Raw genomic sequence first — 25,431 nt, forward strand, 5'->3', positions numbered from 1 at the left:
CTTTGTGGGTTTTGTTACCAAATACCAATTACAAGCAGGCTCAGGCAGGGGGTTTTAAGGCAAGAATGGGAGCTCCAACCTTTGGTGACACATAGCAGTACACCTTCTTCGGTTTCTTCACCTTCTCCGGGGTGTGACACTCAGACGGCGAATCTTCCTCTTCCTCCTCCACAGCCGTGGAAGGCCGGCGCTGGGCAGAGCTCATGTGCATGGGCGGGAGGTGCCACGGAGTGCTGGTACAGTTGGCAGCATTATACAGATAAGCTTCAAAGTAAATGCTGACTCCTGAGGTGGACACATTGCGTTCAACAATATTCCTCTCATTCTCTGAAGTATAACAAGGAATAAGGTTTAGAATGCAAGACAGGGGAGAAAAAAATTATCTATCACCAGATCTTTGGTCCACAGGGCTCCACACCAAGTCTGGCTCAAATATCAAACATCTGTGAGGCTTGTCAGAAGAGTGCAGATGCAAAGAAGAAGTGATCTGGGAATAGGACTAAATCACAGCAAGCTTTTCTTTCAACTCACCACTTAGGACTATGATGTCAAATTCGCCATTACTGATTGGCTGGTTTTGGTATGAAATGCAGGCATGGAAGCAGCCCCTGGAATGCAGGGTGAGCCGCAAGAACACCTGGCAGGTCTGCCTGTTGGATGTCACTGACTTCTCAAATGAGACACCAGTGCTCTCTTCTTCTTGAGGCCCGAGCTACAGGAGGAAAACAAAGCATCACTAACCATATATAATTTTCGCTGTTTGCACAGTAATTTACTCTTTACAAAGAACTTTCCTGTCTATGAGCTAGTCTAAGTCTCACAATTACTAATGAGCAAGGTACTATCGGATAAAGGAAGGCCGGCACAGCACTCAGGGAGAGGGGACAGGCAGAAGTGAACTAGAAAGGACAACAGTGACAGAGAAGAGCACACAGGGCAGGAAGGGAGGCTGCTCACCTCATGAATGGACAGACTGTAATTGTGCTCATCTCTCAAGGACGCGGAATTGTTGGTAGGGTTGTCATACTCATCTCGGGGCACTATTTGAAGAGTGTGCGGCTGCCCACAGGTCAACAAAAGAGTGGAAAAATGGCACACAATTTTGGTCTTAGAAGGAACCACCATTCCTGCAACACAGACAATAGAATGTAACGTCACAGAGGTGATTTTTCAGGGCACGAAGATCTACTCAGTCAGTGAGTCCTAGAGAGCTGTATCCCCACCCTATTTCCAGGGATAAACAATATCATTATGAGGCAGAGAGAAAGAAAGAAAGAAAACAAAGAGATTGATTCAAATAAACTTTGGGAACTCATTTTTACGAATTCCTAACCACTGCAAGCACTAAACAAAATGACAGAAGAACTTAGAGAAAGCAGAACTGAAGTTACAGATACAGTATCTAGAATCCCACTGGGAACCTATGAGTGAAACAGGCCTTAAAAATAAGTGAATAATTGCAAAACAAACAAATCTGAAATACTTAGGTGCAAATCTAATAAACCAAGTATAAGACTTGTATGTTGAAAACTACAAAATGCTGATTAAAGAAATGAAAAAGGTCTAAACAAATTCAGGTATACCATGTTTATGAATTGGAAGACTCAACATGTTAAAGATGTCAATTCTCCCCAAATGATATACAGATTTAACAAAATTCTTATCACAATCTCAGCAGAATTTTTTGGTAGTTTGGACAGTTTTATACTAAAATTTACATGGAAAAGCAAAGGGTCTAGAATAGCTAAAGCAATTCTAAAAAAGAAGAATAAAGTCAAAGAGTCACTTTACTCAATTTAAAGTCATTATATACCTACACAGTCAAGACACTGGTATTAGTAGAGGGATAGACAAATAGATCAATGGAATAGAACAGAGACCCCAGAAATAGATCCCCATAAACATGCCCAACCAATCCCTGACAAAGGTGCAAAAGCAGTGCAATAGAGGGGGAAGACAGCCTTTTCAACAAATGGTGCGAGAGGAACAGGACGACTATAAGGAAAAAAAAAATTCTTGACCCAGTATATGAAAATTAACTCATATTAGATTATGATCTTAATAATAAAAAATGTGAAACTAGGAAACTTTTAGGAAAAAAATAGGAGAATATCTTTGCAATCTAGGACTAGTAAGAGTTTTCAGATACCAAAAGCGTGATCCATGAAAGGAAACATTAATACTCTGACTTCATCACAATTAGAAACTCTTGCTCTGTGAAAGACCCTATTAAGGAGATGAAAAGAAAAGTTAAAGGCTGACAGAAAATATCTGCAAACCACATATCTAACAAAGGACTATGAACATCTATTATCTGGCACAAATAGAAATAGAGGCCTCAATTCTTAAGATACCAAAAGCTTGGCCAGACACTCCTCAGTAAGGAGTAACACACATACTGGCAGCAAGGGTAGGATTAAATGGGTCAAGTTCTTTTACTTGAAAAGGTTTCAAAAATCAGAAGACTTTACCTTTGGTCTATTTTAGCACCCTAACCCCTTAAGAACTTACCAGGCTAATGACCCAGCGATTCTATGCCTAGGGAACTAAAAATGTATGTCTATACAAAAACTGTACACAAATGTTCATATCAGCATTATTCATGGGAGCCAAAAGTGAAAACAACCCAAGTGTCCATCAACGGATGGATAAAGAAAATGTGATATACCCACATAATGTAATACTATTTAGCAATAAAAAAAATGAGGTACTGATTCATGCTATAGCATGGACAACTCAAAAGCATTATGCTAAGTGCAACAAGCCAGTCACAAATAGCCACATATGTTATGATCACACGTTTATTAGATGTAAACAGGAGAGTAGTACCCAGAGTATGTACATCCACAGTAGCAATATATAAGCGGTTGCCTAGGGCTAAGGAAAATATGGAGTGACTGCTAATGGGCACAGGGTGATGGGGTGATGAAAATGGTCTAAAATTGACTGTGCCACCATGTTTATACAACCCTATGAATTTTAAAAAACATTAAATTGTGTATTTTAAATGAATGAATTATGTAGCATGTGAATAAAGGTTTTATTAAAAAGAAGCAGAAAGGAAAAGAAAAAGGAAGGTAAGAATGGAGAGAGAAAGGGAGAAAGAAAAAAGAACCTACCAGGCTGAAAAATCTTATAGTAGGGACTGTAGGCTACATTTAATCCACCAAGCTTCACTGAGATTTCGTACCGCCCAGCCCTGCGCACAGTGAAGGCCACCTTGACGACGTTGGAACTGGGTTCCTGGAGGACTTCCTGGGTCACTGGAATTTCCACTGCTAGCTCAACATGAGAGATGTGAACTCTTAGTCCCACAGGCCGATGTGCAGGGAAAGGTTGCCCATTCTTATAGAATAACTGCGGTGGTGAGAAGAGGGACACCCATTAATGAACAAGGGGAGAAAACATTTCCTGTGTAACCTGAGAGTGTGGGAAGAGAGGAAGTGGCTGGCAAACCCCAGTACCCACCCACTCCTATGGTCCCGTTCACACAAGGAGAAACAAATTCTCTTAGTGCTTCAAAGAAAACAATTATATCATGAACTAATTCTTCCCCTATTCAGAGGATAGGGGTAAAATACACCACTGAATCAATTTCAACTTGGTATTTCTGAACCACAAGTGCGGCCTCCCCTGTCTTACCCTCCATTTTTCATTATGTTATCACTGCTAAATCAAATGTACAGGTAAGTCAGCAGGTACCACTGGCACTGAGCAAACAAAACCACCTGGCAAGGCTAGGGGGGTTCAGACTATGAAGCCAAGCAGAAGGCTGCAATGGAGAAGTCATTGCAGGGGACAGCAAACTTTGTGCAAAGAGCCAGAGAGTAACTATTTTTGGCCTTGTGGCTCATACACAGTTACTAACTGTGGTTAACTTCTCAAATGTGAAAGCATCCATAGGCAGTACAGGAAGATGAACGGGTGTAACTGTGTTCTAATAAGCTGTATTTATAGAACCAGGAAGTGGGCCTGATTTGGGCCTCGGGCCATAGTTTGCCAACCTCTAATATAGAACGCCAACTCTTTACAGTAATATTCTCATTTTGAAAAGGTAACATTAAGCTTTATACTTCTCCAAGGCTAAGCACCTGTTAAACCAAAATGATAGAGAAATTTGTGACTTTTCAGATATTAACAATTCCCAAGTTCCCGGAAGGGGTTGAAAAACAAGGAACATATTAACATTCCAGGCCAGCACCACCAAGAGACTGAACTGGGCTCTGGAAAGCAACTGACTCAGAAACCCCCGTGGGTATGGAGACAGAAACATTCCCTTACATGCACTCGGAAGGCCATGCTGTGGCCCACCTCATAGGGGTCCTTCCAATCCCAGGAGACTTTGCAAGAGCGAGGATCCAGGTAATTTCCCCGCACATAGTCATAAATAGTCCGGTCCCCTCGGCGTTCACGGTCCTCATTCTGGAGGAAGCTGACTACACGTGCGGCAAGCTCAAAGAGGAACTTAATTGTGAAGAAGAATGCAACCACAGACACTGTGATGCCACCTACGTGAAAGAGAGAACACACACACCACCTGCCAGTTACACATTAGTTTCTCGTTATGGAACAGGCTAGCCATCTCTCATATGAGAATTCCAAAGATACTCTCTACTGGGTCACCACCTCTGTGGGTGAAGAGGTACTTCCACACCAAGGTTAGAAACTACAGTCTTCAGCAAATCCCACCCACTGCCTATTTTTGTAAATAAAGTTCTACTGAAACACAGCCCCACCCTTCATTTACTATTGTTTAGGGCTGCTTTTGCCCTCAAGCAGCAGAGTATGGTAGCTGTGACAGAGACTGTATGGCCTAGGAAGCTGAAAATATTTACTCTTTGGTCCTTTACAGAAAAGGTTTGCCAACCCTTGTTCTATACCACAGACCACATATAACACCTCTCCGCAATGTTCCTGCATGCGCTGGGCCCTGACACAGTAGTAAAAAGAACGCATATTCTAATTTTCTCCATTTGGAAGTTTTCCCCTCCCTTGCCCACTTGGCAAAAGCCCTCCCCAATCCCTGCTACAGTTAGGGGTTCCCTCTTCTTGGCTCCCTTGAACTCCTGTACATTCACTCATCTATTACAACTTTTCACCCACCTCGTGTTATGAACTTCATGGAGGTTGATTTTTGCCTTATTTGACTCTGACTGGGCAGGAAACAGTGTCTGGCACTGGCCATAATTACTCAATAAATATTTCCCAAATGAATGAATTGCACTGCCAACTCTGTGAAGGTACATTCTGGCATGACTAGAAATATTTCTAAGTCTATTTTCAAGGAGAAATATTTCTAAGCTTGCCTTCAAGGAGGCAAAAAGGGTACACACAACCCTAACAAAAAAATAATAAAGAGAGCTCTTTCCATAACATACCAATAACGTAAAACATCAGGTCCCTTCAATGCCAACAGACAGCCGAGGATCACAGCTGCAGCTGCAAAAGAAAACTTGTTCAGTTTTTCCTCCAGCTCTTCCTTACTGCCATCTGTAAGATGAGACAAAGTAGAGCATCTGGCTTGAGTCAACCATCTCCAGCCTTACTGTCCCTTCTCTCTCTCTAGCTTGACAGGTGCCCCACAACATTGCAGAGAAACAGAGACTGCATCACTCCCCCTAAAGACTTCCAATCTACCGACCACCCTAGGAATACCACAAACAGCCACCTCTAATTACCAAATGCAGAAACATGGCTTTCATCTTCTTAGATCCAGGGCCCCAAGACAGTTTCCCTCCCCCATGCAAAGTAGTGCTAATTAACATAAGCAAAGAGGATAATGGAGTCACTTTCCCCTTATATTTACCTTCTGGAAGTAATTCATCTAAGTAGAAATAGTTATATAAAATGTGGATTTTTAAAAGCAAGTATTATCATCATCATGTAATTAAAATGAACTCTGGGTCATCCCAATAATAAGCAGTGAGTGGGCATGTAAAAGAAGCCATTTTTGCTGTTACCAAGCAGACAAACTAATGGGCCCCGTGGAAGATGAGCTCAGCAGAGGCCAAGGAGAGGAACCAAAGGAGAAGACTGTACTTCTCATCCTAAGTGATGTCTGCCAAGGTCAGAACAATTCAAACAGGGGCCAGAGTCTGAGAGAAAACTTTCACTGTTATTAAACTTATTTCCAGAATAAGACTTCAATCTTTATTACTCATTTGAACCACCCAAGGTACTGCCAAGGAAAAATTCAATGCACACTGACATTTTTGACCTTAGCATAGGCTGTATATGCTCTCCAATCCACAGAGCACTAAATTCATTCTTTCAAATCTGTCTCCCTCCCTCTCTGTCTCTGTCTGTCTCTCTCTCTATAAAGATTATCAATATTATCTCAACCCAGCACCTTTTATCAGCACTACTATATTACTTAGAGATAAGACAGCTGAAAATTTCTGGGTTCAGATTTAGGAGAGACCAAAACAACTTTTTTTTTTAACTAAGTACGCTTTTATGTCTAATTGTAATGGGAAAATTTAATAGAAAAAGTGACCAAAAAGGCCATTAGTTCCTTTGATAACAATATACCCAATAGAATCCATACAGAGTAGTGTAATTTGAGGTATGATCATGTCAAGTTTCATAGAAATCCCTATTTAGACTGGTGGTTAAAGTACTATCCAAAGAGAAATCCACAAGGGAACATTCGCACTGTCAATACACATGGATTAAGCTGCCCCTACAATGGGACTATTATAGAGACAAAATGCTGACTCAAATCTGGGATCACAATTACTGAACCCCTTGCCAAACAAGTATCTCATTTCCTGGGACCCTATGCTGAAAAGCTGGTATCATCTCTCAAAAAGCATCTGTCTGTGCCTTACAGGATGTGCTAGGTGACTTGGTGGGACCAAAACCAGCAGTTAAACTGTCTTAGATACTCCCCTAGTTGGATACCACCCAATCTGATCCTGGATGTAAAAATTTAGTCATCAGCAAAGTTATAGCACTCAGCAGAAAATGAAGCGTATATAGCTGATGTTATAGACTTGTGGTCTCAAGTCTCTTACTCCTTGGAGGAATAAGAGAAATGCTAAATTTATGGCACATGTCATGAGAGCTGGGAAAAATCCTAAGTGTTATCCCTCACAATTACAACAACTTTTTCTGTGAGAGGCCACTGACAAGCAATATGTCAGAGCCTGGAGACCAGATCCAGGGCTGCAACTGTGTGGCCTATCTAAGCTACAGAATTCTCACTGCTGTAAAAAGAGTTGAGGTTTAATAATTTCCATGGCATCATCTCCTTTAGTGTGATAAGACTTCCATATAACAAGCCACAGCCATCAAGACTCTAAAATCAAACATTACAGCAAAGAGAATATAGAGGATGAGGGTACGTACTCTAGAGCTAGACTACCTGGGCTTAAATCCATTCTCTCCCACTCAGAGGGTGACCATAAGCAACGTATTTAATCTTTCTATAATCTGCCAGTGTCCTTATCCATCAAATGGGGATAGTATCTGTCTGTACCTCATAGGGGTGTCATGAAGATGAAATGAAAACATATGTCAACAGCATAGAATAACGCCCAGCACAGAATGAGTTCTCAGTTTCAATTATTATTATAATTATTATCAATAGTAATAGCAGCATCACTACTCCTTTGCTTCAGAGCCAACAGGAAACTCAGGGAACCCCCTACTAGCCTCCACTTTCTTTAATGAGAAATGCATCAGAATGACAAAAGGCAAGGCTTTTCTTACCGTACTTAAAATCTCTGCCTACATAGGCGTTCTTTATGTCTGAAAATTTTTTTAACGAAGAATTAAAATTCATCCTAAAATAATTCATCCAACAAATACTGAATATCCAGTTAATATCCCAGGTATTGAGGGAATGATGCAGAACAGCCATTGTCTCAGTACTCATGGCTGGCAATAATGAACTTGACCTTGTCAAGTCCTTGTCTATTTTTTTCCTCATTCATTTATTTCTCAACCAGATCATCTGATCTAGACCTTTTCCAAAGGTCAAATCTACATTTCTACACCAATTCCCTTTTTCATTTAAAATTCAGCATACCAACTATTACTTTTTTCCAAACTCTCCTCTTTTCCTTGAAACCTCCTTGTGACCAATGACTTAGCTCTTTCAATTCATCACTGAATGATGTGATCTTTACAAAATATCCCACTTCTCGTATTCCTCTCAAAAACCTCCTCAACTCCAGAGTGAACAGAAGTGCATCCTGGGCCTGCTGGAGAACTTCTAGGAGCCCCTGGCCCAGGACAGCATGGATTCTCTGGGCCTCCTCCAGAAGCAATTTGTATACAGCACAGTGTGACTTTTGGGACAAATCAAAGCTAGTTTTGGTATTTAAAACCACACCTCCCCAACAATGGGATACTTACCCATCCCTCAGTTTTACATGGTCACATTCTGAACCTGTCTTCCTTCTGTATTTTCTCTATCTCTGGATGCTGTCACAAAGCCTTCATATCTTTGTCTTTGGGTACAGAATTTCTTTTTATGGTGACCCCTCAAATCACTTTTATTCCAGATTTCACCTCTTCTGAAGGCATTTTCTATCTTCTTACTGTCCCTCTCTACCTTATCTCTGCTCCCACCCCATCCCATACTATTCTCCTTGGCCCCATAATGCACAATATCTTGTTATTCAGCCTATGATCTAGCTGAATCAGATCCTTGACACTTTCACATATAAGCTCTAAAATGTCCCATCTCCGTGCCTTTGCAAAAGTCATCTCCTTTGCCTAGACTATCTTCTCCTCTCTCAGTCTTTATCCATGAAAAATCTCTTAATCCTAAAGTCTAGAAAAATCCTGTCTTCCCTCCCTGAAATTTGTCCCGATCCTCAATTAAAAAATTCCTTATCTCCTCTAAATTCCCAAGCTACTTTATTTTTCTTATACCACTTATATTCTTTCAGTTCCTTGTGTGTTTTATTTTCCATTTCAGATGGTAAATAACATGAAGCAAAGACTAGTCTTAGAAATTCTCCCCAGCATCTAACATAATTACATAGAGTAATTGCAATAAATATAACTAAAATATCTGCTGAATGGATACAGTCATATGTGTTCTTTTCTTTGTCCAGGAATCAGGATGCCTAAAGATCAGGTATTTTCTGCCTGATGGGGCCTTCCTTTTGATATAGTTTTTAAAGACTTCTCTAATTAACAGTAAATTCATTTGAGACGGGGGTTATAAACTCTTTAGACCAAATGTTGTCAATTTACTTCATTCAGATCTTTAAGCATGTATCAAATACCTAGGATTAGAGTCATGGGTTCCCACGCATGGCTGGTATCTTAGGTTTAAGGTCCTATCTTCCTTATCTTGAGGGTTTTTTTTTTTTAAACAATAGTTTTCACAGCACCTTCCACTTTCTGCTGCTGACACTTCTTCATAAAATTATTTTGGAATTCTTCCTGAGTCTAATTTATGCACAAAGAAGCAGTATGTTAAGCCTCTGCCATACTATTTCATGTACAGCTAATTCATCTACATGAGTATTTTGTTTTCAAGTTCGATCTCTTTAGTGTCCTTGCCTTTATATAATTCAGCAAATTGTGATACCCTAGGCTAGCAGAACAATAGTAGTAGTAGTAAACTCATAAATTACAACCCCATTACTAAGCCACTTACCATAGGCCAAACATTATACAAAGTATTTTACAAATTAACCTAAATAAAAAGCTAGGCTTATAAAAGTTGACTTGCTGAACATCTCCTGGCTGGTTAAGTGACTCAAGTCCGTGTCTAACTCTGAAGCCCAAAGTTCTTCAGCTCATTCAACACTGAAGTATGAAAAAGAGTGGAGTCATAGGGATAGTGAAGTATTTGGGAAGAGACAAGATGTAAGAAAACAGGTAAAAGAAAGTATGAAAAACATTACCCAATCTTACTGTAAGAATCTCACCATAAAGCTAAAATTAGAAAGATAAATGCTTATGGCCCCTTTATAGACCTTTTGAAATAAAAATAAAGTATGATAAAGGAAAATGGAATGCAGTACCAATTATCTAAGGCAGAAATATCACTTGCTTACTAAAAGATCCCGGGCAAGTTGCTTAATACTACAGCATTTTGGCTCATATTACCTACAAAAGAGGGAAAGGGGAAATACTTGAAGATAATCTGTCTCAAGGGAACATTACAAAGTTGACTGACAAAACATATTCTAAAACTGTTTGCTTTTTCTTTTGGTTTATAAAGATTTACAATTACAATATCAAATAAATTTTAGCCCTGACATTGAAGATCAGTTGTGAGAAAGTCATTTCTCAGAAATGGAGAACTGATTTCTTCATACTCGAAGTTGCCCTGCTGGGAGCAAAGTCAATTCTACCTGCAACTGTGCATTTCAATACTACCCCTTGCTGAAAAGGCTTTGAAACTGAGTCCATGTTCTACATCCAGTACAAAGTGAAACTTAATGAGTCTATCCCCTTACCTTTAAACGAGGGCCCATGTTCTGAGAACCAAGAAGAATGCTCCTAATCACCAAAGCGGTAACTTTTGGCCACATCCACTTTGTCTTCCAGCTTCCACATGAAAGAAAATAGCTGCAAGGTCAACAGAAAGTGTCTGTCCATCAGACCTTCAGTGAGGGTGTGTCACAGAAGCAAAGGGTCAATGTTTCTGGAATGAACTGGATGAATTCCAGGGTGGAGAAATACAATCCCAAAATATATCATCTCTGGACCTCTCTAGTGCAGGGCACAATCAGCTGCCAAAGGATGCATGCGTTCTGTCTCAGGATCTTACCCTACAAAGAAAAAAAGAGTCAGTGGAATAGGTTTTTATTTCTGAAAGAGAACCCCCAGAAAACAACAAAGAGGAGGTAGAATAGGCAATGGAAACCCTGTGGCACTAAAAATAACCTAGGCCTGGTAAACTCTGGCCAAATTTTCCCAGTTAAAAGTCCAGAAGAAAAGTCAAGCGGCAATCTCACGGCCTTCACCGTGTCATCCACTGGAAGGGAGCTCCAGCACTTCAGCTGATTCCAACCCTTCAGTAGAAGCGACCTAGAGCATAGATTCAGAGTGAGCCTTGTCACAACCACACACCCAGTTTCGGTTTAACGGGGCTAGAACACAGGGTATGGGAACAAAGTGAAAACAGAGGAGAGGATATAAGAGGGGCCAGGCTGCCAAGGGCCCTGGAAGCCATGACAAGGAATCAAGATAACACTCAGCTAGAAAGCAGAAACCACCAAAGAGCTTTAAAACTTTAATCTATCAGCCTATACAGTCTGCTCCCTTTGTGCCCGTGTTTGTATTTCCAAGACAGGGTTAAACAATACTGACTTTATCTTTAAAACAGTAAGATTTGCTACTATGAGTAAGGGGGAAATTATTGTGAACTTTCAAGATAAAGTCACTGAGTAATAAAGTTCAGTAAAATCAGCCTGTAACTCAAAGATAATCATGAACTAAATGTAGCAGAAAGGGGGTTATAGCAAGGCACACATAAACAGCCACTACACAACATGTGAGAAGAAACAACAATCCATTTCCACATGGCAGGAACTGTTCTTAGTGCTTCATATGTATTAACTCACATCTCTAAGACATAGAGACAATTATCCCTATTTTACAGATGAGGAAACTGAGGCAATTTCTCAGTTATGTTCTTAAGATTTCGCATAAGTAGCAGAGTTCAGTGAAACCCAAATAACCTGGACTCAGACTCCATGCTCTTAATGACCACTCTACTGTTTATCATGGGAAACCAAGAGCAAAAACACAAAATGCTAAGAGCAGAACAGAATGAGCAAAAGCCACCATATCAAACTAGTTGGCAAACTTTTATAATTAAAAATAAGTACATGTAATTATTTTAAAATACAGCGATAGACTTGCCAAGTACATGAACTAAAACGTGGGTCAACTAGTGACTGGAACCAGCTTAAAGGATCCACAAACAAGAGAACTACATAAACTAAGAGAGATCCATTAGAATGCTATATAAGCATTAAAAAAATATACAACACTTCAAAGGATTAACAACACAGTGAACTGCTCACAAATAAAATGTTAAATGAAAAAGCAAACACAAAATTATTTACATATCATAAGCCCAATTTTTATAGTATTACATTACATAGAGAAGATTGGAAGAAATAACATAAAAACGTTAACAGTGGTCATCTCTTGGTGTTTGGAATTATAAACAATTTTTATTTTCTACCTATAACTTTTAGTGTTTTCCAAACTCTTAATGATGCAAGAACATATGAAAAGTTCCTATTTCTGGAGAACAAATACTTTTATTCTCCAGGAGAGAACAGGCAAGTTGTCCTTTTTTCAGATAAGGAAAGAGTATTTTCAAATTAGCTAAACATAATAGAAAGTATTAAACTTTTATTTCTATTCATAATGACCTCAGTGGGTCTCCAACCCTGTGATCAGCTATTTGACTATTAAATCAAACAACTCCTAGATCAAACATCATCTTTACTCTACCCCACCATGATCTACCGTGCTTACTTCTGTCCCCTCAACTCTGCCTGCCCCCGTCCCATGCTTCAGAGCTTCTAGGGAGCTTCAAGACTCAACTAAAGCACCATTCCTTTTCCTGGTCCAACTCCCAAGACCCTCTGAGGGTTCCCCCTACACCAAGCAGAACCAATCACTTTCTACTTTGTGATACTTCTATGCTGAAGATACCTCTATTATAGCATTTATTGGTCTGTATTATAATTATTTGTCTACACAATTGTCTCTCCTAATGAATTGCAGACTCCCTGAGGATACTTAGTGGGTCTTCCTCATCTTTGCCTCCCAGTCACTAGCATGGTATTCAGAGTCATTTCAGAGTCCATACTTCCCCAAGTTCCCCAGTGATTCCTATGTATGTTAAAGTTTAAGAAGCATGGTCCTCTTTAGAGCAGTCAGCCTGAAAAGGGACCCAACATTCTGCACCTCTAACAGGTAGGTTCACAGGCAATGCTGATGCTGCTGGTCTGCAGACCATGCTTTCAGGAGAAAGGGTCTATACAGAAGGAGCTGGCAAACTACAGCCTGCAGGTCAAATCCAGACAGCAGCCTTTTTTTGTTTAAAAAAAAAGTTTTGTAAAAAGAGAATGAACACAGCCAAGTTCATTCGTTTACATTTTGTCTACAACTGCCTTTGAACTACAGCACAGAGCTGAGTAGTTGCAGCAGAGATGTATGGCCCACAAAGCTTTCCTATCTGACCTTTTACAGCAAAAGTTTACCGATCCCTGGTATGGAGGACTTAGTCGTAATGCGCTGTATAAACAAACTCATTTTTATGTATCAAGAAAGCATAAAAATTATTTTCCAGTTCTACTATGCCCCTCCTAGGAAAATAGCTATAAAACTGGCAACATTATACAAATGTTTCTCCTGGCTAATTTCAACTGTTATTTAAAAGTTTTATGCCTTCCATACCCCAAATAGGAATTTTATACATTCATTTCCCAAAGTATGTGTTTCATACAATCATGCTTGGATTTCCTCAAGGCTATAACTTCCTAAAACCACCTAGTACCTCAGGGACCAAATCCTGTATCTGGGTTTCTAAAATTACCACAATACATACTGACTTAGTCTCTACTTTTGAAGTGTTATTCTTTAAAAGTCGCGGAAAAAAAAAAAAACTATGTGACAGTCCACTTTGGAATTCTGGTATATAAAGAGGTAGGGGTAGCACATAGGAATCCTAAATAACAACCACTGAGTTCCACAAAATAAGACAGGACAGAAGAAAGATGTTTGCTTTGCAAGCTGTCATCTACAGCTTTCTCTACAGAGAGAAGCACCAGCCACAAGTCCACGGAAGTCAAATTTAAAAAACAAATCATTCAAGTAGCAAAAGGCCCACAAGTTACAGTGGTCTAAATAAGGAGGCTCCAGGAAATAAAGTGCACCGTAAGACACTTTAGCTTATTAGTTTACATTTTTCTTTGCTTCATTTCACCCTTGGTTTATTCTCTCCACCCCCAAAATCCCACCATAAAAGATCACCCTCCCCCAGCAAGTTTATACTCTTGAGATATTTATACAGTGTATATTCCTGCTACCTTGGTTCAGCCAAGTTATACAGTTTTTCATTTATATTCTTTCCTCATCAATCAGCCCCTCCAGTCTCTTAATCATTCCTGTGAGTCTTCTGTGAACTCCCTCCAGCTGGTCCCCAGTGATCTGGTAATGAGGTGCCTCCAACTGACTGTAGCCTTCCAGGAACAGCCTCGTTACTCAGAACAAGATGAGCTCACCCTCCTCAGCTCCATGACATAATACTCCTGAGAAGACAATCCTCTGAATCACAGAAAGCTAGAATGCTGCCATGTTAGACTATGACCCCATTCCATGCTTCCAGATTTGGACATTGGGGCATGCCAGAACGTGCTAGCAGACAGGATAAATGACACGCGTTCCTGCAGCAACTAGTTATTAGAGGATGAGGTCGGTGAGGAGAAAAAAGTATTTTCATGTTGGAAAAAACTCACAGATAGTAAAACAGAATGCAAAATATGTATGAATTTCTAAAGATAAAGCAAGGGTATATTCAAAACAGTCATATATATTTTGTAGTTTTGTACATATTTTGTACTTGGGGCTCTGCTCCCAGCCAACAGGTTACATACCAACCAACCTCCATCATTAGAGGTACCTGAGCTGAAAAGTTTGAAAAGCAGTATAACCTCCACCCAACTTTTGGTGTACCATCCCACTGTCAACCCACTCCATATACCCACATTGTATTTTTTTTGTTATGGTCCTCCATCCCTAGATATCTATATTTTCTCTTAAAACTATTTGCTAAAGTTTTGTGTTTTAGCAAATTTACTGTAATTTACTACCAACATCTCTAGGTTCTTCTGTATCATTCATTCTTCATTCATTTCATATTTACTGAGCATCTATGGTAGTATGCCAGACTGTGTGCTAAAAACTAAAGTCACCAGGATAGATAAGACAGACTCTTTTTCTTAACCTCAGTGAACCCTGTCCAACACGGGAGATGGACAACACAATGTGGCAAGTACCACAGAAGAGGAAAAAACAGTGTGTGGAGGAAAAAAGGAGAGAGGTAACCTTGCCTGAGAGGAGTGGAAGTCTTCACAGGAGTGGCAATGGAATTATTACTTAAGAATGAGTAAGCATTTGCAAGGCAGGGAGGAATAAAGAATCAGTATCCTAGGTAGAAAGAATAACATAAGTAAAAGTACTGAGTTGAGAGAGCAAGAGAGAGAGAGAGAGGAAGAGAGCACAATGAAAAGTTAAGCATGATGAAAGCAAAGTGTTTAGAAAACCACATAGGGCCAAACCAGGGTGACTGATTCTAAGCACAGTGCAGTGCAGTGGTCAAGAGCATGAATCTTACAAGGAAGTGATCTCAGGCAAGCTACTTAGCTTATCTTTAGTTGCCTCAGATGTGAAATGGAGATACACTGAGAAAAGGAAGGAATTCAGCTGTTCTTGGGGAGTAAGACTTGGAATATAAGGAAAGGGAGGACCAGCTGAGACTGGAAACTAGACCTAGGTGACTTGGCACTACAGGAGCACCCCGGATGCGGCTCTATGTGCAAACCAGGCTGCTGGGGTGCCAGGTTAGGATGGCGGTTTGTGCCCAGGGCACAGCAGCCCAACCCAAATAAATGAGGGAGATAGAACTGAGTGTATTGGAGGGAACTTGGTTCAGCTAATTATACAGTTTTTATTTATAGTCTTCCCTCATCAGGAAAGATGAGAAATCCAGAGAAATCTCATTTGGAAACAACAAAAGCAACAATCCAAATACTAGGTTTTCTGGGCTTTTATCAAGTACAATGATAAAAGCAAGAATCCACCTTTATTGAGAATTTACTATATGCCAGCACTGTTTGAAGTGCTTCACGTATTATCTCATTTAACTCTCACAACCACTATATAAGGTAGCCATGTTATTATCCATATCTTATAGATGAGGAAACAGAGGTACAGAGACCTAACATAACTTGCTTATAGTCACTAAGTTGACACCAGGAGCCAGGCAATGTGATTCCGGAGCCTACACTCTTAACCAGGAATATTAATGCATCAAGAAGAACCCCCGCAAAGAAAAAAAAGATATTCTTGGAATATCTTTTTTAATTTTTTTAAATTTATTTTTAAAACTTAAATTAATTTTAAAATTTAATTTAAAAATATTTTAAAATTAAAATTCTAAGCAACAACAATAAAACCACAAGGGATTTTTTTTAACTAAGGGAGTAAAAGAATCACACATTTAAAAAGAGGTAACTCTGGGGGCAATGTGAAAGAGACTCTGAAGAGGAAGACAGACCAACGGCTGAGAGACAAGACAACAGGATATTGGTCCAAGGGAGTAACTAGGCACAGGCAGTGTGATGCAGAGGTGGGAGAGACTACAGTATGCTTTATTTCTGTAAGAAGCAAAAGGATTCGTATCTGTGAGACCAAAAAGATCAAGGATAGCAAACAGCCAAGGACAAATGAGGATTTTCTATGCTTAGGAGACTGGATGAATAATGGTGGAGAAATAAGGAGGCAGAGCAATTACATAAGGAAAGACAATGAATACAGAACTGAACACATTAAGTTTAAAGCATCTATAGGCTATCCAGGTCATTATACCCACAAGACAAGTGGAAATCTGAAGCTACAAAGATGCCAGGATTCAGAGGGCAGTGAAAAGACATGGGGACTGGGAAAAGATGACCATAGAAAGTAGGCAGACCAAGAATAAATACTAGCTACAGAACCCCAAGGGGATCAACTTTAAATATGCCCAAAAGAAGCTAGCAAATCAGAATGAGAAGAAACTTAGAGGAGAAAAATCGTAAAAGTAGTTTATTGGAGACAAAAGGAAGTGACTATTTCTAGAAATTGGTGGTCAATAGTATTAGACCAAGTAAAGATTTAGACCAGCGGGGGAATTCAAAGTCAGCCCTCAAGGTTTTTTTCCGTAGTCATTTGGTAATCTTATTTTCTGATCTAGAAACTTCTTCAAATAAAATTTGTGTCTTATTTCCATCTATTTTCATTAATATTAACCTAAACTTGACTCAACACTAATAACTAGTAAACGCTTTGCAACCCAATTCAGTGATACTGATTATTATTTCAAAATTATTTTAATGCCTATAACAAATTCAGATCCAAACTAATCTAAATTCACTCTCTAATCCTGCATAAGTCACTGGTAAAAAAAAAAAAATCTCTTGTCAAATTGAGGTGTAATATATAGATATATAGTAAAAGTCACCAATTTAAAGCATACAATGAAGAGTTATGACAACTGTAGAAGGTTATGTTATAAAATACAATCATGATACAGAGCATGTCATCACCCCCAAAAGCCCCCTCTGGATCCTTTGCAGTCAGTCCCTCTCCTCCACCCTCCTGCATAACTACTGATGTGCTTGCTTTTACCATAGTTTTGCCTTTTACAGAAGGCCATATAACCATCATACAAAGAACACAGTCCTTTGTGTGAGACATGACACTTGAGCGCCATACACGCTGTTACACGTATCAGTAATTCATTCCTCTTTATTGCTGGGTAGTAGCTGTCCATTATGTTGACCTACAACAATTTGTTTCCATTCACAAGTTGAAGAACATCTGGTTTCTATCTAGTTTGGGGGTATTACAGAAGAAGCTGCTATAAACATTATAGTACAAGTGTAATGTGGACACAAGTTTTCATTCCTCTTGGGTAAACAGCTAAGAGTAGGATTGCTAGGTCATGGGTAAGTATATATTTAACTTTTAAGAAACTGCCAAACTGTTTTCCAAAGCGGCTGTACAACCTCGTGTTTCCACCAGCAACATATGAGAGTCCAGTTGCAATACCCACCTACAACTGGTATTATCAATCTTTTAAATTTTACCCATTCTAATAGGTGTGAAGTGGTATCTCACTGTGGGTTTAATGAGAACTTCCCTAAGGACTAACAATATTGAGTATCTTTTCATGGGCCTATTGGCTGTTTGTAAAGATTCTTTGGTATCCAAGTCTTTTACATTTAAAAAAACTGAGTTGTCTGTCTTCTTACTACTGAGTTGAGTTATAAATTCTGAATACGAGACCGTTATTAAACATATGTTTGGCAAATATTTTCTGTGGCCTGCTTTTTCATTTTCTAAGCAGTGTTGTTTAAAGGGTAAGTTTCTAATTTTTCTAAATTGATGAAATCTAACTTATCAATCTTTTTCTTTCATATTTTATAGTTTGTGCTTTTTTTGTGTCCCATTTCTTTAAAAAACTTTGCCTAACTCAACGTCACAAAGATTTTCTTCTGTTTTCAAGAAGTTTTACCTAAAAGTCTCACAAAAGAAAACCTCTTGTCAAAATTTTTAACAAGATTTAAAAAAAAAGCTTGCATTCCATTTACCTCATAATTAGTCACACAGTTTTATTATCCGTTTGTTTCTTTCAAAATCAACTTCCCACATTACCAAGCACTATTTAAGTTATAGTCTATTTCAGAATTGGAGAGATTTTTATCTTTCAACAGTTATTCCCCTTCTTCAACCTAATAAGTGGCATTTCTAAATGCAGACAAAGTTTTTAGTTCCTCAGTCCTCCTCAAACAGACATAAAACTTCTGGACCCCTGATGCTGGTTCTTAAAAGTAATTCTACCTTTCTTAATTCAATTTTGATTCCATTACATCATTTTCTTTAAAATAAGCCAGAGTTCTTCAGACTCAAAATTAAATGAATAGTACATATGAAACTATTCTATGTCCCCTGGAATATAGCATAGTTCAGAGACAGTAGGAAAATGGTATACAAAGCTAATGTGAATAAAACAGGGAGAAATGACAATTATCATTGCTCACTTTATAACTTCACAGGATGTCTGCAGCAAAATAAAATAGAAAACTGGCTCATCTATGCCCCTGTCACAGTCTTTACTCTAAATCAAGAAAATAGCAACTTCAATTTACAACTCCCTCCTATCCTGATGTTTCTTCTATTTACCAAATGGACTCTACTGTGCCTGATCCACAGAATTAGAACAGGCCCCTGTGTTCCCATACCACGGCAGCTTTTATGCTTAGGTGACCCTGGGCCACTGACTCTTGGCTATAATAGGAAAATTTTTAAACTAATTCTCTGAATCTGACAAGCCGTCTCCCTCAATAAGTCTAGGAAGTTTTTATTTCATTAACTGTGCATGAAGTGGCAGGCAAACAGCCAGATCTACAGCCCAGTGGAACTGGAATTGTCACACAGATACTTAAAAGCTCACAAAACTTCTACCTCAACTACCATCTATTACTTTCAATTCTATCCTTATTTTTGATGGAAAATAAATTATCTATATAATCAGAAGAGCAACCTTAAATGAGTATTTTATGGTTATTTGTTTAAGATTGAGAAGAACAACTCAACTTGCCACAGAAATGGCAACTTAAGATGGCTCAATTTAAAGGAAAAACTAAACACTTACGGTATTCAAAACAAAACTTCTGTTGACCTAATAATCAATGTTACCAAACAAGGATTTATTAATTTCTTCAAATATGTATTAAGAACCTACCACATGCCAAGCATGCTGGGTACGTTGGGCCTTTAAGATTCCAAAATAAGCAGAATAGCTCTTGACTCCCTAGAAACAAACAGTTTAGTAAAGAAGACAGACAAGTAAATAATTAGTGATGGTGATAGTTCCATATAGTAAAATCTGAGGTGAGCACACGGTGCTAGTGGAGCCGAGGAAGGGACCCTCAATCAGGATCAGCTCTTAAGCTTCTCAGGAAACTTCACACCACCCTCCTGGGAGCAAAGCCAACTCTTCCACTGAGTTAACAGTGCTTTGGGAATCAAGGGCTACAAAACACTACCTATGCAGTATTGTTTATTCTCATGGTCAATGACTTTCTCTCCCCAGCACTGGTCAGAGGGGATTATTGGACCACATACATGGCATAGAAAAAGCTCATTGAAAACCCCAACCTATTTATCAAAATTACACATGGTCTAAATGCAATGTGGTATCCTAGTTTGGATCCTGGAACAGAGAAAGGGTATTAGTGGAAAATTTTGTGAAATCCAAATAAAGTCTGTAGTTCAGTTAACGGTGTCATACCAATGTTAATTTCTTAGATGTGACAAATGTACCACAGTTATGTAAGACATTAACATTAGAGAGAGAGCTGGGTAAAGGCATACAGGAACTCTATTATTTCACAACTTTTCTATAAACCTAAAATTATTCCAAAATAAAATTTGTTTAAAAAAAATAGGGGGAAAAGGTATAGCTCAAGTAGTAGAGTGCATGCTGAGCATGCATGAGGTCCTGGGTTCAATTCCCAGTACTTTCTCTAAGAATAAATAAGTAAACCTAATTACCACCCCCCACCAAAAAAAATTAAATTAAAATTTTTTAAATTACATACAGATCCCCACTTTACATTCTCACTGCCCCTTAGGATTCTGATCATGCCTCCCAAGTCACTGCCCCAATTCAGGTAACACCTGGTTAAAACACTTTTTCAAATCCTTTCTATAAACTATTTATGTAGACCAGCTGGGTTTTCTTCTTCACCAAAACATAAAAATTAGATCACATTTGGGAGGTCTTAACTGTTTTCTCTTCCTAATAACTTCAACAAATACACCAGGGGGTATCTTTAAAGCCAAACTTTCCTAAGTGGACAAGAGAGGGGCTAAAATAACCTGGACTAGATCTCTGGATAAAAGCAAAGGGTGGCTTAAAGACTTAAACATAAGACATGACACTATAAACCTCTTAGAAGAAAACATAGGCAAAACATTCTCTGACATAAATCTCAGCAATGTTCTCCTAGGGCAGTCTACCCAGGCAATAGAAATAAACGCAAAAATAAACAAATGGGATCTAATTAAAATTACAAGCTTTTGCAAAGCAAAGGAAATCATAAGCAAAACAAAAAGACAACCTACAGAATGGGAGAAAATACTTGCAAAAGATGAGACTGACAAGGGCTTAATTTCCAGAATATATAAACAGCTCATATAACTTAATAACAAAAAAACAAACAATCCAATCCAAAAATGGGCAGAAGACCTAAACAAGCAATTCTCCAATGAAGACATACAAACGACCAATAGGCATGTGAAAAAATGCTCAATATCACTAATTATCAGAGAAATGAAAATCAAAACTACAATGAGGTATCACCTCACACCAGTCAGAATGGCCATCATTCAAAAGTCCACAAACGATAAATGTTAGACAGGCTGTGGAGAAAAGGGAACCCTCCTATACTGTTGGTGGGAATGTAGTTTGGTGCAGCTGTTATGGAAAATAGTATGTAGATTTCTCAAAAGACTAAAAATAGACTTATCATATGATCCAGCAATCCCACTCCTGGGCATATATCTAGAGGGAATCTTAATTCAAAAAGATACATGCAACCCAATGTTCATAGCAGCACTATTTACAATAGTCAAGACATGAAAACAACCCATATGTGCAATGACAGATGATTGGATAAAGAAGTTGTGGTATATTTATACAATGGAATACTATTCAACCATAAAAGATAAAAAATAATGCCATTTGCAGCAATATAGATGGACGTGGAGACTGTCATTCTAAGTGAAGTAAGCCAGAAAGAGAAAGAAAAATACCATATGATATCACTTATATATGGAATCTAAAAAAAAAAAAGACAAACGAACTTACTTACAAAACAGAAACAGACTCACAGACATGGAAAACAAACATATGGTTACCAGTGGGGGAAGGGATAAATTGGGAGTTCTAGATTTGCAGATATTAATATATATAAAATAGATAAACAACAAGTTCATACTGTATAGCACAGGGAACCATATTCAATATCTTGTAGTAACTTATGGTGAAAAGACTATGAAAACGAATATATGTATGTTCATTTATGACTGAAGCATTACAATTGTACACCAGAAATTGAAACGACATTGTAAACTGACTATATTTCAATAAAATATGTACATACACACAGGAAAAAAGCAAAAGCAAAGGGACACTACAGAAAAGATATGTTCTATATTATTACATTACCTTTACCTGATCTCTGACCAAAAAGAATAATGAATAGAAAATACAATGAAAGCATGAGGAAGGACTTTTCTAGAAGCCTACAACAAACTTAATCTCTCATTTCAATGACCAAAATTGAATTACATTCCCTTTCCTAAATTAATGACTGGTAAAAGATGGATGGAATTCTTAGCCAACCAGGCCCACCCCTTGGTGTGAGGATGTGGTAGGCTTCCCCTGAAGCATGGCTGCAAGGGAGAAGAGTGGGTATATGGAAGAAAATCTGTTAGGAAGAAGGAAGAAACAGATGCTGGCAGTAGTGGGGTGAGGAGATCAACCAAAAGAATCCTCTGCACTTTATACCCACAGTATGCTAACAATTGAGGAACTTTAAAGTGTAAAGGCAACTTTTACTATACAATTACTTTTACTGGCACTTGAGTTTTCCCTTGCTTGTCAAAGTCCTTGGGGTAGACATGGGAGCTTATATATGTACACAGAAAGACAGAGAACAAAGTATGGCTAGTAGGTTTCCATGAATAGTAGACTTGCTATCTGGTGGGTGGGATATGGAGGGCACCAAATTCATGTTCTCTGTATGGTTTAAGTGGAATCAAATGGTCTTGCAGACATACAAAAGCATAAAGACAGGTCATCTAGTTAAGCCAACCCCAATTTTTCAAAATAGAGATAGTAAAATGTTCTTTAAATGCTTTTTAAAGTGTTTTATCTCACTCCTTGTCTTTAAGGCTAGTCCAAAAGGAACTAGTGTTTGTTAAGGGATAAAATAGAAGGCTATGCACTGGGAAGAAAATGTACAGGAACATTGTATAAGATCTTCGGGTATCTAAGTGGGAAGAGACCTCAAGACCATTAGCTGAGTAAATATAACAAAGCATTCAATCTTTTAATAAAATTTATTGTGTCGATATTTCAAAAAATACGATGAACAGATGTTGACAATCAGCATCTCAACACCAACAGGCAAAAGGCACTGAAATGAATGCTTCAGCTACAAGCTCTGAAAAACATGATACAAACTCCTCAACTATTCAAGGTAATAAAAATTCACGTTAAAGTCATATGGTACTGTTCAATTCAGGCTAAATGACAAAATATATATCCACCATAACTGGTTTCTAATAACTAAATAAATACTCATCTCTCTCAATTAAACCACAATTTGTAATAAGGTTTTGAGAGTCCCATCAGGGAAACAATATGGTAACCCAACACCATATCAAGGCCTTAGGCATGCTCTCATATACACACTGCGATAAGGTTAAACAACCTCAAAACTTTGAAAACTACTACACAAAATATTAGTGAAGGCTAAACATTTATGAGCCCTTCAAAGAAAAAGAAACCAAAGAAAGATAACTGAAATTTACACCTAAGCTATTTAATGGCTAAAGCCATTTAAAAGGTAAAATGACACACTAGAATCCATTAAGGTCAAAAAATTTGATCTGTTGTCTGCTATGTTATAAAGTTAAAAAAATATTACACAGCAGTACTCTGACCTGGACCACTTTCAGAAAGATGAACAGGTAGAGTAATTCCTCTAAAATATTTCAATTTGCATACCTCTGTTCAGCCACCTACCATAATCTATCTGTTCACAAGTCCGAACACAGGGCTGAGCTCTTGAAAAGTAACCAGTACATTGCATGGCACAGAATGGCCCCCCAGTAAATGCCTTTAGAATGAATGAACATGTGGCGGTAATGTACTGCTGAAATATCTTTACAAACCAATTCAATATCAATTCCATAGGAGTAGGGCATCCTGTAATATATACTATGCTATCACATTTAGGAGGCAGTCAAACTAATTAAAAAACAACTAACAGCAACTAATGTTTGTTAGGAAAAAAACACATTACATGAGACATAAAAATAAGTGTAAAAACTGTAACTTGAAAAGGAAGAAAATATCTGTGAATTAATTTTTTTTCTCTTAATGGACACAAAAGTGAATCTACTTTCAACTTTATAACATTGAAATACAAGATGTTCCTTAAGGAATTTTTCATCACCCAAAATTTATAAAGAAATTTGTTATCAACTTACATTAGTAAGTTAGACCAATTAGTGAATGGAATGAAGTCCAAGCCCAATTATGTGTTCAAACTGTGGGTCGAATACCTTGAGCAATTCTTCCTCTTCAAGACTGCAGAAAAGTACAAAACAACCCTCTTAACTGCTGAGAAGGACTAAAATCATTTCTTTTTCTCACAAGTATGTAATCAAAAGCAATTACTTTCTGTTCCCACCCAACACCATACAACACCACACAACACCATCTCCCATTAAAACAAGCTATAGAATATCTGAGTGCCTTAATCTTAAGTGTTAAGAATCTCAGACTGCAATTAAATTACAATGCAACAAAAATATATTTTTCTAAGTATGTTCTTATACCCCATCGTGATCCTATACTAACTTAACTCCCTATCAAGTATTAACAATCAAGGAAATCAGAAAAGCCTCAGAATTGATATTACAAACTGCTTGGTTTTTTTGATTTGTTATTGTTCATGGATTCCAAAATTCAGGGTACACATTACCAGGAGAGTGTTTTTCTGTCAATGCCTGAATTTAAATGCAAATTACTATTTAATTATATGTAATTTTGCCTCTGAACCTATATATAATACTAATCAGTCTCCAAATGTTTAAAATAAACACACCAATCATGTTTACTTGAAAAGCGTATTGCCTAATCACCCAGAGTTTCTAATGCATCAGAAAAAGTAGTCGCTATCATGTCGCCATGAGAGCTTGGCAGACAAGCTGTTCCCAAAAGATTAGGAACTTCTAGTGACCATAAACAGGGTAAAGCAGTAGGCATATACAGTGTCTGTAGATGCTTCCATAATAAAACTATTTCAATATCAAAAATTTAGAGCTTCCAAAGTCAGATATGTACCCTACAAAGCTATTTAAGTGCATGTATGCCTAAAAGGGAAAAAAGTAGGAAGAAAACTGTCTACTCAAATCAACACAAGAAATCACCTTGCAATTGAGTTTTCCAAGAACTGATAACATAATAAGATTCTTGAGGTTATCAACACATTCAAGTTCCAAAATAGACTAGCTATATTAAAATACAATTGGAATACTGTGACAGAAGACACAATGATAACAGAAAACACGAAATAGGGTTTACTTGTGGTAAGCACTGTTCTAGCAACATCATATTTTAACTTAGTCCTGATTACATCCCTGTAAGACAGGTACTATTATGATTTCCTCCATTTTACAGATAAAGAAAGCACAGATAAAATCACCCAATTACACACAGCTAGTAACAGGCAGAACATAAATTTTTTAACTCCATCAGTCAGACTCCAAAATTCATATTAATACACTATGCTTCACACTAAGGGTTATGTTACAATGGTCAGCTTTTTTTTTTTTTAAACCTCATAGCCTTTTTGGATTCAAACACTAGTGTAG

The 25,431-nt window shown here is 38.1% G+C and overlaps 1 protein-coding gene across 5 annotated transcripts in view; it reads right to left on the reverse strand.

The window, feature by feature from the left end:
* The window catches only part of AREL1 (apoptosis resistant E3 ubiquitin protein ligase 1), a 38,938-nt gene that overhangs the window by 12,595 nt on the left and 912 nt on the right, over positions 1-25,431 (reverse strand). The window contains exons 2-9 of one of the 5 annotated variants that reach the window (XM_031454047.2): positions 24,043-24,142; positions 10,428-10,742; positions 5,379-5,490; positions 4,282-4,508; positions 3,120-3,357; positions 958-1,127; positions 532-712; positions 80-327 (exon numbers count right to left, since the gene is read on the reverse strand). In XM_031454047.2, the coding sequence (XP_031309907.1) occupies positions 80-327; positions 532-712; positions 958-1,127; positions 3,120-3,357; positions 4,282-4,508; positions 5,379-5,394 (1,080 nt within the window). In that variant the 5' untranslated portion in view covers positions 5,395-5,490; positions 10,428-10,742; positions 24,043-24,142. Of the gene's footprint in view, positions 1-79; positions 328-531; positions 713-957; positions 1,128-3,119; positions 3,358-4,281; positions 4,509-5,378; positions 5,491-9,242; positions 9,261-10,427; positions 10,743-24,042; positions 24,143-25,431 lie in introns of those variants that run through there. The other 4 variants (XM_010976500.3, XM_010976502.3, XM_064486114.1 and 1 more) reach the window with 4 other exon arrangements.

Source organism: Camelus dromedarius, chromosome 5 (assembly GCF_036321535.1).
Source record: "Camelus dromedarius isolate mCamDro1 chromosome 5, mCamDro1.pat, whole genome shotgun sequence".
NCBI classification, from domain to species: Eukaryota; Metazoa; Chordata; class Mammalia; order Artiodactyla; family Camelidae; genus Camelus; species Camelus dromedarius.